The 17,487-nt window shown below is 34.6% G+C and overlaps 1 protein-coding gene across 1 annotated transcript in view; it reads left to right on the top strand.

The window, feature by feature from the left end:
* The window catches only part of pbl (epithelial cell transforming 2 pebble), a 51,780-nt gene that overhangs the window by 11,723 nt on the left and 22,570 nt on the right, over nucleotides 1–17,487 (top strand). Inside the window, exons 6-10 of the mRNA XM_071596025.1 lie at nucleotides 2,640–2,927; nucleotides 11,264–11,398; nucleotides 15,866–16,169; nucleotides 16,588–16,700; nucleotides 16,934–17,122. Coding sequence (XP_071452126.1) covers nucleotides 2,640–2,927; nucleotides 11,264–11,398; nucleotides 15,866–16,169; nucleotides 16,588–16,700; nucleotides 16,934–17,122 — 1,029 coding nt within the window. The remainder of the gene's footprint in view (nucleotides 1–2,639; nucleotides 2,928–11,263; nucleotides 11,399–15,865; nucleotides 16,170–16,587; nucleotides 16,701–16,933; nucleotides 17,123–17,487) is intronic.

Here is a 17,487-nt window from a genome sequence, read left to right on the forward strand (position 1 = left end):
GCAAGATGCACAGCAAGTTCATTGAATATGTAAGATCCAGAGGTGAAATATTCTCAGTAACTGTAATCATTATCGTTGTTTTCATTATATTACTCATCAAAACATGTTCTATATATGTATATGGTTTCTAGTTTATTTGGAAGTTTATCATTTACGAGTATTAAATAAATATAACTTTCCAATTTTATCCAAATTACATGAGTATGTGCATTTTACCATAGATGTATGCAAGATACTACACCTTGTTAAGCCATATCCACAAAAACTGAAGAAGCATGTAAACCTATTGGGAACAAAGTCTCTTTTTTAGGATTAAAGAAAAACCTCTTTTTGGGTTCACACTGACGGAGCATCACTGTTATTGTCAAACTCATCTGTGAATATCCGTCAAATTTGCCATTGGTTACATTTTCCATTCATTCATTTTCCGGAAAAATTTAATTTTTTTGATCTTATTTTTTATCGTGTATCGTGTAATTTAAAGCTCAATGTGAAGATATGTATGCAATAAAATTCCGAGTCATGACCCTTAGGTCCATTTTTCAAAGTTATCAGTCACTTTGCAAGACTTGAGGTTTACTCATTCAGGCCTTCTGATGAAAATATATGTATTCCGTCTTTTATCATGCACACTTTGCTGTGAAAGCATGGTTTAAACTGTTTCATATAGCATTTTGTTATTGTTTAGAGGACTTGTCGATTGACTAGTAATTTTGAGAAACATTGACTTGCAAAATTGTTAATTTTGACATTTTTCCTGTGTCATTTAGCTAAACTATATGCTTATGGCAACCTTTTCTGTATAAACTTGTAAAGGAATCAGCTATGCTATGTTCGTCAGACAGGAATGCACTAGCTTGCTTACCTGGACGTTGCTGGTTTGAGTTCTGCCTCCGACATAGTTGTTGTGTGAACTCAGATGGTTCGGACTCTGGTAAATCTGATGACTAGCCAAATGCTTTTCACAATTCACCCCAATGGGTGCACATGTTACCAGTGGCACCTGGAGATAAAAATAGTGTATTTGCCCTTCATTTTTGAATAGTCATAAGTCAGTGTTAAATCATAAATGCTCATTGCTGGGGGTACTGATCACTAGCATCTTTTAAATGTGACACTACAGCAATATTAAGGAAGTTAGCCAAGGATATCTCCGGCGATCACCTTAAAAAACTGGAATAAAACATCTCCAGGTTTGGTCTTCTGAGCACCCGTCATTCAACAGTTTCCCCTCAACCTCCTCCACCCAAAATTGTTTACTCTTCTTCATTTCTGAAGTATTCTTGGAGAGTGCACAAGGAGAAAATGCAAAACCATACCCTTTTCAAACTACTGAATAAATAAACTTCAGGTACAAATATCAGGTATGTGTCTGCTGTGCGTTGAGACCACTAGTAGTATATTAAAGTTTTGTGAAAAAATAATAAGTTTATTTATTCAGTGATCATGAATTTTCACAAAGCGGAGCCTGAAACCATATAATTCCCTTGTCAAACATCTGGATAAAAACTAAAAACATCCTATTTCACCAAGACTAAAAACTACTCTGTTTAGCTAAGTAGTTAAGATGTGTGCCAATCCAAAAAAATATCGTTAGAATAAAATTGTACCAATTTTTATCCTAAATGCCAAATCAGGTCTGTTTTTGAATCATGTCTTGGCCTTAAATAGGGTGGAGCTAGGCCGTTGGCTGTTGCTCCAAGGATGGGCGATGTTATATAGGGGAAAAATTACATTGGACATTTCTTTACATTCTGTGGTCAATAGGGGTGACTACTAATAGAAGTTTCACTTGACTGACATCTTATTTGAAGTTTTCGAGTGAAAATGGTATGTGCAAAATGTGATGTAACCTGAATCAGGATTTGATGTTTCAAATATTGATGAAACTGGCTTAAATGAAAAATCAAGTGATCTAGATGAACTGGGGAATAATGAATATCGTATTAAATCTTTAAAATTCTCTTTTTATTTTAATTTTTGAATTATTATCCCAGAAAATAGTTTACATCCCATACTTATTACTCTGAGAAAGTTCTTGGAGTATTAAATTTTTGAGTTTTAAAATTAAGTTATGCCAATAGAGGCTCAATAGAGCTAATTCAAGGAAATCTCAGGGAATTATATTTTAGTTTATGTCACCACCCCAATTTAGTTAATCTCCTTCTATATTGATAAAAACATTACTCAAATCACATTATTGTTGTATCTTGTTTATTATTATAAATTTCTCTGCATTTCTTAGCGATTCATGAATCTTTAGATCAGGTACATATATTGTTTTTAGGTGATTCTTTAATTAGATGAAATACATAGTATGTTTAAATAATTAATGAGAAGTTTGATTATTTTATTCAGTGTGTTATTGTTACTCTATCTTATGCTAGATAACAATGGCTTTCAAAAGGAGGGAAAATATAATTTTTTTAGAGTTCATTGGCAAAAGATTTTTCGGGTTTCCTGAAAGATATTTGCTGTCCTACATCCAATTAATACTTTAAAGAATAGAAGCTGATAGGTATTTTCTAATTTGAAACCCTTAAGTGGCAACTAGAGCACCAGCAGGTTGACTTTAAGGTTTACATGCTTTTGGATGATGCAACGTGTGTACTTGAGGCAGAGTGGGCATTGTCTTCCAGGTTGTGGATGGTGGCGACACTTACAGCATCCTGAAGGCGAACTTGTTCAACCCTCAAGCCTGCATCTTCACCACTCCCTCACCCCCAAAACCCTCACCGACCGTGTTCCTGACTCCTGCCCGCCCTTCAATCTGCCGCCAGTCCACTCCAGGGCCCACTGCCCATGGCTCTGTGCCATGCTCTCCTTCTACCCAGCGCCAATCCCTCTCTGTCCACAACCCCCCAACACCCACGGCCTTCCACCATCGCCTCAGGATGGAGGGGAGCAGTAGTCGGCTGCACACTCCGGTACTGATCTTATATTTGCCACTCATTACCTGAGTGAATCTGTAGATTGCTTGAGAAGTTTCTAGCATCTTAGTGCATATTGTTATCCACTGTCCATTGTGGCTGTTCTGTTCTCTAATCAAAATCAGAGTTGTTGACAGAGGGTTCAATAGTTAGTCTTAATCTTCCCTCCCTCCCCCCACCTTGTTGACCATCATTTATCCTTACCATCATAACTTCCTTAGCTCAGTAAAGTGTACCTCTTGATGCTTAATTTCCTTTAGGGACGTTAGGTTTGGATGTCAATGTTATAGAACAAGTTGATAATTTTTTCTTCAGAGCTGAAGTTTTTCTCCTTTAATTTGAAACAGTTCATTTAAGAATTATTAATTTGGATAGATGTAGTAGGTGAAATGTTGAACATTTGATATTGCTGGCCCTAGACATAGGAGAGGCCCTCTTTCAGCATTCCTGAGATTGAACTAGGCATTTAATAACCTCAGGACCTTAGCATTTTGCATTAAGAGTGTGATAGTAGTTTTATATTGTAAAATAAAAGATTGGCATGTAAAAGAAACAGTACTCGTAGGTACTCATGAGAGTGTAAACATATATATGTATGCAGGAATATATGCATACATTCACACACGTACAGATATAGTAGTATTAGTAGCATGTTCACCTTATAGCATGTGCTTGTAGTTGTAGCAGTAGGTATTGGTGTGTGTCAATGTAGATGAATATATTATGTAGTAGTAGTAGCATTGGTTTTTAATCATGATAAGTGATAGTGTCTGTCTGGAGGTTCCCATAGTTATAGCTAAAGACGTATAAATACATATTTGGTGTTACAACTCAAGGGCATATTGCTCAATCTATTGAAGTTTAACAGAATCTTTTTAACTTAATGGCTAAAATTTGAATTTTATATGATGATGAAAGATTTAACAGAAATGGCATTGTTTACAAACATTCAATTTTTGTTGGGTGACTATTGGAGCTTCACAGAAGGATTGCAAGGGTGGGTTGTAGGACAATGAAAGTCCGTAAGGAATAGTTGCTTTTTATTCAGATTTCCCTGTTTTGGTACTCTGAATTAAGGTCCTGTCCATTGTTGGCATGGATATACCTGTACTTATGGTTACATCCTTACCAACATCGTGACTGAATACTAACTGTTGGCTGCTCACTTTCTTGCCCTTCTCACACCTGTGCCATCTCCCTCCACTGGTGATGCAGACACTGGGCTGGGGCTTTCCTCAGAGTGCATTTCAGGTAGACTTAATAACTCGGCTTTCACTGCCTCCACCCGTAAAATATGCTTTTTGCAATGCATGGGAAATACTATGCAGAAGACTGCTTAACACAGCAAAGTGTGAATTGATTTCACAATCTATCTTCTTTAATTCCCTCACCTACCCATCTCTCTTTATGATAATTATGCATTCATAATGAAACATGTCAAGATAGGTAGTTCCTTCCTCCACCAGATGATTTGATTTCATATTGCTCATCTTTACATAAATAGGGCCAGATGATTGCCATGAATATGATCTCAGTTCTTTTAATTTATATTTTCCTTCTTGGGGATTAGTCTTCAGCATCTCTATCTGTGGGTCTATTAACCTTAGATCGTTTCAAAATAGTAATGTCAATATTGGGGAAAATAATCATTTCAGATTTAGTGGCCAAAAATGTTAAGCTTTATGGAGATTTACATCGTCATGTTGGGTCATACTACAGGTTTTGCATCAACGAATGGGGGATTTAAGGTTTAATCTCACTCTTTGCAGAACACGCCAGTGTTCTTTAAGTCTAAGAAGTTGAAATTATCACAGAATGCAAAATCTATCGGTAATAAGTGAAGTTTTGATGACATGGCATAATTGTGTAAGCATTACCTCCTAACTAATAAAAATTGTTAAATGCAGAGGAAGATTCTTTACCTGTCTTTCCCTTTCACTGTCTTCTTCTATTTTTGCCTATAATATTCATGAAATAAATCATTTATTACCAAAAATTAACGAGATATAATTGATTCATCATAAGGGAAATGCTAATTTTTTTCTAGCTCTGTGTGTATATGCTGTCTTATTGTCTTTCGAGGCTTAATTTTTTTTGTGTAATAAACATAGTTATCAGTTATGAGAAAACTTCATCATTTTATATTAGTGGTAGGTCATTACTATAAATGATTATTCCCTCATTTAACCCTACGTAACACACCATAATGGGCTGATATTTTTTTTGCTATTTTTGGGCAATTTTTGTTAAAATCATTGTGAAGGGAGTTAAAGCCAATTTTAAGAAAGTATTTAATCGTAAAATATGATGTAGGGTAATAGGGTACATCATAAATCCCTGATAGAACTTCTTGACAGTTTAAGTAACATACTTACTAGTATTAACGTATAAATAAATAATTAAATACTTATGTAAAATACACATTTGATCATAATTATTATTAATGATAATCTATTGGATATAGTAGAGTTTGGATACCTTGACTAACTACTGCTTCATTCTAAACCTCACCTAATGCTGCACTTCATGATACCATATGGTATTATGAGCCCTTTTTAAAGTCTCCATATTTTTAGCTCCCTTCATTTTATCCAACGTTCATATTCTTTTTCTCCCTTTACCATTCCTGCCTGACCCCCCCTTTTTTCCCTAAATCACTGTCTTCAACATTTTGTAGCCATTCAAAAGCCTTATGCCCATTTGTCTGCCTCCTTTTACCAACTGTTTCCACTCTTTTTATTCCACCTGATCCATCATGACTGCTTAACTTTGACTTTATTAAAGCACATTTCGCTTGTCAATGTTAATGCATCTTGTATGTACTAAAAATTTCCTCTCTGAAAATGGTCCCTACAGTTCTTATTTTTTAATATTTTTCCCACATGCCCTTACATGTCTCAATAACATCAATGTACAAATATATTCCTACCAGAACCAAATGTCTTACCATGGAAAAATATGCTGAGGTACCCAGTTTTATGTTTTCATTTAATTATGCTAGAACTATTCAGTACTTTTGTGTCATTAAGGCATTGCTCATAAGAGTCTTTTCACAGACTGATGTCAACCTGTATTCAATTTATACAAATTGGTATTTATTTCATAGTAGGGTCATGAGAAGAATATTAAGTCTGCTCAGAAAAAGAGCACTGGTCTTTATGTGCCAACTGCTTGACAGATAAAAATCAGTGAGGTTTCACCCACAGTGTTTGGGATAAGGGGCCATCTTCCCCATGCCCTAAAAAAGCTCGGATGTCGTGAACGAGTGTGAAGGATATGTGTTGTATTTTCTTTGACTTGGAAGGGATTATTCGCGTTGAATATGTCCCCAAAGGAGGAACAGTGAATGAACAGTACTGTATAGAGGCTATGAGGAGGTTAAGACATGTCATGTTGCAGAAGAGACCAAAACTGTGGAAAACTAAGTCTTGGTGCTTTCAATGGGACAGTGCACCGGTGCACACATCATTGATTGCTACAGAATTTTTGACGAAACACCGGGAGAAGGTTAAAACATGTCATGTTGCAAAAGAGACCAAAAATGTGGAAAACCAAGTCTTGGTGCTTTCAATGGGACAGTGCACTGGTGCACACATCATTGATTACTACAGAATTTTAGACGAAATGCCGGTGATTTCACAGCCAGCCTACTCACCTTTTCTTGTCCAGCGGACTTTTTCCTATTCCTAAGTTGAAATCGACAGTGAAAGGACGCTGATTTAAAACAAATAGAGGCATCATTTATCGAACGTCCAACAAATTAACCTCGGACCTAAAGGCTATCCCAAAAGAAGTGTTCCAAGCAACATTCGAAAGCTGGAGAAAACATTGGGAGCCTTGTATTGGTTGCCAAGGGATGTAATTTGAAGGAAAATTTGATGGTAACTAATAAAATCAATCATTTATTCTAACAGTCTCATCTTTTTTGGACAGACCTCTTAATTTCATCAAGCGAGGAAACTTTTACAAAGATGACGGGGCTGATTAAAAGGCTATCCATGGAGTAAAGGTATAAAGAAAATATTTATAAAAACTTCAATGTGAAGCAATTTTATATGGCTCCGACACTTGATTGTTAGGATGAGAGTATGTTTGGATCGGTTTTTGAAATGTGGGCTTGAAGAAGACAAAAAATAAACTGGACTAAATAGGGGACCAACAAGCCCTATCCTGCTAGTAATATTCAACAGATATCCTAATCAGCAGCTCTGTGAGGCAGGAAATATAGAGGGAGGAAGAGAATAGGAATGTTGAATAATATAGTGCTGCATGAGGTGTTAGCAAATTAAATCTGAACCCATTCAGTGCCACAGGTGCATATCCTATTGATGGAATTAAGGTAACTCTTGGAACTGCTCACATATGCTACAGGGTAGCCAATTACAAAGGAAAATTGTAAATTTGAGAAAATTTTGCAATCGCTCAATTTCTTTTAATATTCAGTAAAAATAGGGAAAAAGGGTCCAATTTTGTGAAGCCTGGAATTTGATGTGAGATTGAGAGTATGACTTTGGATGTTGGAATTCGTAATGTGAAAGATGTTTCTTTTAGTTGTGAGGTTAGGTCGCCTTGGCCGTAGGCCATCGGGCTTGCTGGTCCTGGCCAAACCGGAAACTTAAGTTTTACTCTACTAAAATAGCAGTGTCACATAAAGCAATTGGGAATGATCCACAAACACAATATCCAAACAGCTTATAAGTATTAAGAAGAAATATCAGGGGTAATGGTGACAGTTTTACTGTGAAAAATTTAAGAATGGGATCCCCAAAATGAGTAGCCATTCTGTCCTAATAATTTACTAACTCACACTCTGACAGACAAACTTTTGCCTACATCCATTAAAGACTAAATCCCTGGAGAACACTGGAAAGTTTCCTGATTGTGATTTCAACAAACAGTGGCAATGCATTATGTGATTGTATAAAGAGCGCATTATGTTTCTCTAATAATTAATCATCATTTTGATACATGATTTTTGCAATATAAATGGATTTGTATTCTTGGCAGAGCCGTGGACAATCACTGGGATTAAAATTGGGATTTAAGAGTGGTATAACACCTTGTAAAAATCATAAATGTTGAATACAAATGTTTATTGAATATAAATGTTGCTAAGTATATATTTCATCAGAATCGCATTATGTTCCCTTTTATTTAACTCTTGTTCAACTCTATTGAGGGTTATAATGTAAAGAAAACCATTTTTGTTTCAAAATGTACATCCAACCATAATTTTAAACCTAAAATGGTATATTGAACTTAAGTTAAAACTTAGTTGCTTTTCGTTCCTTAATGAGAATTAAGTACAGTAGTATGCATGAATACCCCTTACAGGTATTTTTGTATCCAAATATGCAAATCTGAAATTCCTGATCTTTGGTGAGCACATTAGAATTGCAACATCTTAGGGCTTTGTTGTTTGCTCACATCACAGTTTTTCTATTAGTGTGCACATCCTTTGTTGCAGAAATACAGATTTTTATTGTTTCATAATGCACTTTTTCCGTTCAACACAAAGCATGGCCCTTCGCCTTATCTTTTGTTGAAATTTCTAGAAAACTATGATAGTGGTTTAATAGATTCTTCTGTCGAGGATTATGGTTAGTGAACATCATGAATGATGCAATTTCATCTGTGTGAAAGATTCTGCAAAAAATGGATATTGATTTCTTCATCACATCTGTCCCAACCATAGTGTCAATTCAATTAAATAGTTTTTCTGGTTTGATTAGTTAGATTTTACAATTCCATCCATAACAGACATCAAACTCAATATCTTAGTGAACCCAGATTTCAAAGGAAGCTTTGTGACTGTGGTTGGGCAGAAAGATTACTGGTGTGTATGTCTATATTCACAAGGTTATAAATAGAAGGCAAATCGATAGAAACACGCAAAGGGCAAACGCAAGGTTGGTGAGGAAGTTAGAATGTTGAGAATCATAAGTAGAAAAAAGTTTTGTTTACTGAGATTTGAACTACAGGCCTTCAACTTTCGAGGCTGATACTTCGCTAATTGAGCTATAGGGAAATGTAATTATTGCTGAAATCCTCATGGGGTGTATGCAACCAAGTGCCATGATTCTTTAGCCAAGAGATGGTGCTCAGGATCTATTTCACCCACAAACAGAGAAATCGACAAACACAAAAGAAGGATAGAAGTGGAAGCCATTATGCATAAAGAGAACATAAGTAGACTGTGTTGAAAGGCATGCACAGCCAGAAGAAGGAAATGAGCCGCATGTTCAAACATGAAAACCTGCCAAACCCACATTAGCTCTGCAAGTCAAAGTTCTGTGATTCAATTCCCAGTCAAGGAAAAATTTTTCTGCTTTTGATCCGTACCAGTCCACCCTCCCCACCAACCTTTTGTTTGTCCTTCCTGTATGTTTCTATCCTTTTTCCTTCATTCTATATCCTTGTAAATGTGTGTTCCAGATTTGGCAGTTTCTACTCTTTAAAAAATTAGGAGCTATCATAATTTCTATGAATATAGTGTATTATAGGAAAGAATATGGTAATGGACTGCAAGTAAAAGCAGACTTGCAGCTCTGGAAAAGAATGTGTTTACCCACTACAGTATTGAGGAGGGGTTCAATGACATCAAAAACTTAAAATAATGATTTGTTACTTCTTGCATAATATTAGCAATAAAATACATGTTAATCTTAGCTGAGAGCTATTGATTCTAACCAGCAAGCCACGACACTGTTGACTCAATAATTGCAGCCCTTTTCATGTAATTATTACACATTAACGGTAGTAATATTCTTCTGCTACATAATTAAGTGAAATAGAAATGTGATAGGTAACTCGGGTGAGTTTTCAAGGTAACTATTAGGTAGTAAAACAGTATAAGCTCATGTAATTGTTTTTTGTTCTGTAGTTGTGCCAGAAGTCTATTTGCATATTTTTTTAGAATTATTTAATGTTTTTTATGTCTCTACTTAGGCATTTTCATGCCTGTATTTATTGCATAATGCAATATATTTTAAAAATTTTTATTCGGATAATTGTATGTTATCAGTAGTATGGAATAGCCATACTTTATGAATATGTTGTATTTTTAATATTATTAATGAAATATTCTTTAAAACTAAAGAAGTATTTCAGAGTTTAACAGGAACTAGGCATGGTATCAATGTGTGCTTTACTTCTGTAGAGCTTAAAATTGAATTTGATTATTTCATGGCTCTTCATCTTCTCTCGAAATATTTTTTGTTTGCTCCGAAAAAGTGATTCGCTAATTATTGTGGAAAACCCTTGATAATTCAATAACATCTGGTAGTTCACAATTTTTTTTGGAATTTTTGTGATAATATTGCATCCGTGGTAAGTCAACACCTAGTGACAATATCTGGATATGAACACAAGACCTTATGATTGGCAGCAGTGAGCTGAACACACATGGTCACCATTCATTTGCTTTTCTGCTCATTAAATGAAGTATATGTTCTCAGTGTTTTGTTTAAATCCATTAGACATTGTTCCGATGCTACTGTAAATGAAACAATGTGTCACTACCTATTATACCTTTTAGCTCTCAACTTACCCTTGGAATAATCCTATTCATAAAATTAGGCTTGCATCAGTTTTTTAAAGTTACTTTAGGTTTCCATGCTTACTGCTGCTCTACAGAAATCAGGTGAGCAAAAACTTTAATTAGGCTAGTGGCCTAATCATTTGGTAATGTATATTGCATGCAGAAGTTCTGTTGCATCTGGAGGTGAAATCACATCTTTATACATGTTGGAAGCTTGTCAGTATCCTGTGATTTTTACTGTTGCAATAACTTGTAGTATTGATTAGATCTAGCTGTAAATGTATAAAATCACTGCTCAAAATTGGCTCAATCTTAAAGTGGTCTCTAAAGGTGCTTAAATAATAATTACAATAGATGAGCGTTTGGATTAAATTTGCCTTTAACTATGTATTCTACAATTCTATCCATAACTCTCAATCCAATGGTGTTTCTGAGAAGCACAGAATTTAAAATTTGAAAGCCAATTAATGAGACAACAAGAATTCTAAAAAGTTAACTTCGTATATCATCAGTTATTATATAATATTTCTGTATGTTCAAATTAATGAAATCTAAAATGATCTTTTTCAACAAAAGATGACAATTTGAATTTTGCATGAGATTAAATAATTTGGCTATTAGATTGCTTGATTTATTTATATCAAAGCTGTTTTTTAATATGACTCTTTTTTTCTGAGATATTTGTTTGTTTTAGAGTAGTTCTGTGTTGATTGTTTTGAATGATTTCCATGGCAGAACCATGAAGTCACCAATTTTTTGCAACTGGATTTGTGACTCTATTATTGATCTCCAGGTGGTGGATGAACTCAGCACCTCAATCATGCCGGAAAGTTTGCCAGCCAAAGCACACATTGTCAAAGCTGAATGGTTTTGGGCCTCCGTTCAGAATGAAGGGTGTGCACAGGAGCGAGATTACCTCTTCGAAGAAGTAAGCTTCACAATTTCTCTTGATTTGTTAGTCTTATCTCATAATTATATATTATTACATAGTTTAAATAAACTTTACACTTTCAGGCTTCAGTTAAGCATGTTAAATTAAATTATAAGTCTAATTTAAATAAGTTAATATGTGAACAAAGTGAGAAGTTGTTAACCTAATTCATCACTATTTTACTATCATAAAATTGGGGAGTCAAGTCATTAAAGTTAAGTCGTTTGAAGTCTAGCTATAATTAAAAATATTGTACAAATTTACTCTCTTTTACACTTCCAGCTAAGTGAAATTAACATATCAACTAAACTGTGACTTTGTAGACCTTGTGTCACAAGTCAGCTGCTTGGTGTTTGGATTAATGAAGTTTCACCCATCAATATTTTAAGTGAAAGTGGTTAATCAAATTGAAAACTTTTTTATCAGCCTTTTTGTTATTCCCAGAATATTATTATATATGCTATGTATTTTATCCATTTATTGTGAGATTTTAAAATAAAATGTTTAATCTAAAATTATGCCCTGATATTAAGTTTATGCCAGCATAAAAAAAGATCATTGTAACCCTGACTTTACATTAGTGATTTTACAGCATTAAATGCTTTCATTGAACATTTTCATAGGGGAATAATAAAAAAAAACCAGTGATGTAACAATATTGCTCAGGCAAGGTTGATCCACCCCACAGTAACTGGTTTTAATCCAGTGAATAAGATATTTGATGAATAATATCAGAGTACATCATTTATCCATTTCTAGATTTTATTCATTGAGTCACTTCTGTTTGTCTTTCCCTGTAGAAGCCTCCCTTCCAGCGGGAAATAATGTTTATGTGAGGTATACACTTACTTTTCAGGTGGCTCTTTAAAAAGTTACACTCAAATAAATAACTAGGCTTACTGTTGGAATAAAAAATATCTTGTTTAAAATATGCTTTGGAGAAATAAGCTGTTGGAATTATAATTATTTATTATTGAAAACAAACCGATTGTAATTATCCTTGGGTATGACCTCTTGGGAATCTTGTGCTGATCAGAATGCAAAAACGGTGGTGTATTAAACCTCACAAAGCAGTTTCTAGTGATAAACAATGTTAATTTCACATATGATGACTTGATTGAAGAAAGTGTTTGAATGTTGCTTGGAGTGCCTGAAAAATAATCAATCTCTCATTTTTATAGCATTGGTGTATAGATGTCCTTCTTTAAAATTTGACGTTTTCCTGACAAATGAACAGTCACCTAGACAGTATGTTTTTTGATAAAGAAGATGATACAGGTTCATCTTTTGTACTATGTGCAATTTTAACTGAGAGGATCATTAATTTAACCGAGCATTTTAAAGTGCATAAGCATGACTGTCACTCAAAGCACGGTTTACTTATACTAATAGGGAAAAGGCGCAAGCACTTAAATTATATGTAGCATAAATTTGGTAATGAAGCCTATCAAGAATTAATAGAGAAGTTGGGTATTTGAAAATAATTGAGGATTTTGTATGTTTAAAATTATAAAAAATCTATGGATTAGGGTAGGTGTACCTTATCTTTAGAAACTGGAAAAATGGCTCATCAAGTTGATGTTTCAGTAATTGTAAATTATGGTAATATGTCTATTTTAGTGACTTTGGTGCATAAAAAAGTAAGAATATGTCGCTACTTGTCCCTTCAAATGTGCAATTTATTGGAAAAATTTATGCCATGGGTGAGATCCCAGGTGGTTTTTTTTTAAAATAGAAGGAAAACCATCTGATAGAGAAACCCTAATTTCTAGAGTCGGAAGTATAAATAAGAAGTATCTCTTGCAATTTCTGGTGTTCCTTTTCACTTAACTATAGCTTGAGTTATGGTAGGTTGCAGTGAAAATAATAATTATATACACAATCTTTCTGTTCGAGAGATGAAAACAAGCACCTTGGATTTGTTTTTGTCTGGTGATTAACACTTGATTTTAATGGTTGAGTAAGAAGTCAGATCTCTCTAAAGAAAATGTCTTCAATGCAATAAAATTTGGTCATAAACACCTTCAACCTGTTCAAAGCTTCCCGGTCAAGGCGAATGAGTTTTACTCTCTGAAATCGTTGCATTGTAATGCCCATATTGCGGATGACTCCATTTAAATTTACTGTCTCCCGCAGTTTCTTGTAACTTATAAAAGAATTCGCTGATACAGTCAGCAATAAACCTGAAGACTTTGCTCTTGTTGATGTATCAGATGTAACTCAAGATCTTGAAAAATATGGTAAAGACTTTGAAGAAGCATATTCAAAAAGTGTTAAACAAGAGCGAGTTCAAGCTTGAGAAGCAGTTAGAGATAATATATTGAATACTCTCAAAGAGGCTGGAAAAGACAAAAAGCTAATTACTTATACAGTTAAAAAATTTGAAAGATCCTTAGTGCGTGAAATGATTGGAAAGAAAAGTGCAAAAATAGATGGTCATAAGTATGATGAAATATGCTAGATAGAAGTTGAGATTGACATGCTATCCACAACTCACAGTTCTGCTTTATTTACAAGTGTTAATGCTAAGGTATTAGTTGTTACTGTTCTTGGTACTTTACTAGCTGAGCAAATTGTGGACGACATTGTAGGGGATGGACGTGAACATTTTATGCTGCATTATACTTTTCCTCCATTTGCTGCTGGAGAGGCTGAAAACTTAATTTTGACCCCTTTTGATAGTGAGGATGAGATAACTGGCCTTTTCTTAGAGCTAACTAAAGCCTTTGATGCAATGGATCATGGCATTATTGTTAAAAAGTTGCAGTGCTCTGGAATAAGATGGTACCATGCTGTGGATCCATTCATCTTTCTAAAAGATAGTGAGGATACAGTCATTATAACAGTCAGTGGTTTTGAATACATTACCAAAGGCAAATCCAAATCCATAGGAGTGCCTCGGGGCTCAGTTCCTTGCCCAGTACTTTAATAAATGTAAATTAATGAACTGCTCTCAGTTTTAACCAGAGTAAATGGGGTTATTCTAATTTTAATTGCTGATTATACAAAATAGTTCCTGTTTCCCTAATAAGTGAATTGTCATTAAAGAGTACATCAGAATTGCAGCTGGCAATTTACCACAAGTAAAAATAATCGAAAACTGCACAATGAAAAATTCAAGGTAATATATTTTTCTCTCAATCCATTCAAACCCAACCCTCCAACATGAGCAATTAGCCAAAATAAAGAATTTATCACATCTGCAAAATTTCTTGGCATCTATTTGGACTCAAAGTTGACATGGGAGACCCATATAAACACTTTCAGGAAGTTTTAGTTAAGAAAGGAAGTTAAATTCCTCCTAAGAACTTTGAAGAAAACGCCAAGCAAAGATATGCTACTAATGCTTTACTAAGGCCTGTATACTCCTATTTTACATATGGTATCATTCTTTTGGGCTCATCCCCTCTCCCCCAAGTTATTTAAACTTCAAAAGAAGGCTATTTGCATCATTGCATCTAAGCCTCCAATTAAAACTGTGCGCCTTATCTTTCAAGATCTTGGGCTACTACCATTTCCCTCCGCATGCTTTCTAGTCACGGTAACATACATGGAACAACATTTGTCAGACTTCCAACCAAATTTTCCCTACCACAGTCACCATGCCAAAACCAGTCAAACCTTCATATCATATACTTTGGAACCAAAGCTGCAAGCCTAGGACCAAAGTAAATGGGACTGAACCTGTATAATAAATCACCGCAGGAGTACAAATCTTGGTTCAAAAGACAAATAAAAGACTTCCTATCTGAGAAAAATTGTTAAAGAGTGTTTGAATTTGTGAATGATATAATATGACTTGTATGTGCTTTGTAGATGACCTATATGTATATGATAAAAATGCACATTCTATTCACTGTGTATGAATGCTCTGAACTCCTATTTTTTTAAAAAATATATGCCCTATATTGAATTGAATACCAATCCTTGGGCAAATAAAATTATTACTATTAATATAACATATTTGCTTTTTTTTGGAATTCCCAAAGTCAAATTTGACTCCATCAAGAGTCATTAAATGCTATGCTAATGTTTTGGTGATATAGGCTACCTTATAATTTACCTTATGTTAACTGTTGAAATATGAGAAATCACCATGCAATATGAACTTCTTAAGTAATGGCCAAGATTCCCAAATAAATTGGACTCCCTGCATCCAACAATGACCTGGGCAAGTATTGTGTGCATTAATTTAATGTGTAAGAATTTCTCTTCTAACATGTATAATTATTTGAAATTAAAGGTTTCTTTAAGTTTGATAAAACATATGCAGTAATACCCTAAGCTAAATTTGCATTTATAACGAAGGGTCAATATGCAATAGTTTGATCCATGTACCCACCTTTTTAAATATAGTTCGTAAGTACCTATCTTCTGCTTCAGCTCAAGTTATAAGTTCATGGGTAGGTTTAGCTCAATATGGCTATGACTGCATGACTTCCATATCACTTGACTCTATTTCAGTACCTTGAGTCAGTCAGCAGTCCCACGGCATCTGCTGCATTACCAGAATCAACACCTAGCAACACACTCTCATCAAGGCTGAGGAAGAGGAAGCGCTTACGGGATGTGGTTTCTCGACTAGCACCCACGGTCCCAGAAGGTTTCACCTCCCCACCTGTTCTTACGCCTCTCAGTTCAGTTGATGCTGCTTCGGGGGAGGGTGGTCGGAAGCGGCGGTCCTCCGTCAGCGACCCTGCCCTCCTCAGCATGAGTGGAGGCTCTTTCCTCGATTGCACTGCCAGTCCAGAATTGTCTCACAATGAAGGTAGGTATTCCAAAGACATAGAATCCATGATATAGAAGTTGGGATGGGAATTTTTAGTCTGAGAATTTGGATATAGTCGTGGAAAAGTAGGCAATTTTGCATTATATTCCTAAGTTGCTGGCAGATTTCAAGTATTGGGTGATAAATAGGGAATAAGAAATAAAATAATAACATTATTTTAGAGTAATTACAGCAAATTTGCTTCTTGACTTGCTTATAAAATGATGCTTCTTTCTTTGTATTCAGAGGCAAGCTTTTTGAAGTATTGCCCACTTGTGAATATTACTTGGAATCAGCTAATTTGGATACTTATTTGAATAAAAACCCATTTGCTAATGAAAAGTAAAATACATTTAACATTACTGTGATGCATTTTAAAACTGGACTTTTTTGGCATTTAATTTTTTTACAATTACAGATTTTGTTGCTGTTGAAAGTCCTCGGAAGGCTTTAAGCCCCAGACAGCAAGTATTCATGGAATTGGTTCAAACAGAATCAAATTATGTTAGCATCCTGCACACCATAATGACTGTAAGTGCATACAATTTCATCATTAATGTAGGCGATGGCAGTTAATGATACATGTGGTCATTTTCTCTTTTAATTAACACTTAGCATTCAAAAGTTTGCCCAAAATTCATATTTATTAATAGTTTTCAGTTATTATTTTATTTATGTATCAATATTTTTCAGTATATATCCAATTTTCCCCTTGTTTCACCCACAGCTTTAATTTCACTGACAAGGCAACGATTTTTTTCTAGCTTTTCAAAGGCCCACTGGAACAAGAATTGCAATCGGGCAAACCACTGCTTAATAATACGGAGTTGAAAATTATTTTTGGTAATTTTCCCCCAATATACGAGGTTCATAAGCTAATGCTGGATGAACTTATATGGAAAGCTAACCATTGGAAAGAAGATTATAGCATTGGAAAGACAATTTTGAATTATGTAAGTATAAATATATTACTTTCAAACTAAAATTGTATGTTAATTTACAGGGTTCAATCTCAATTGTTTCACTCTCTGTTTTAATGCAATGTAAGGTTAATGTTCATTGAGACATTTTTGAAAATGAAACATCTATTTTCTTAAAATCAACTATAAATAATTAATTAAATAAAAACATATATGCTCACATTGCTATGAAAGTAACTATTATTTGGTAGTATGTTTTTGAATATGCTCCGCTCTTAAACCATAATTTGCCTATGACATGGCAACTGGGTTGCTTGGAACTTAACTATTGGAGATGGTTTCCCCAGGGTAGAGATTCATGCATGTACAATCCCAAGTTTTGGTTTCCGTGGTGGTAA

This window comes from Hetaerina americana, unplaced genomic scaffold (assembly GCF_022747635.1).
Source record: "Hetaerina americana unplaced genomic scaffold, ioHetAmer1.1.p SCAF_73, whole genome shotgun sequence".
NCBI classification, from domain to species: domain Eukaryota; kingdom Metazoa; phylum Arthropoda; class Insecta; order Odonata; family Calopterygidae; genus Hetaerina; species Hetaerina americana.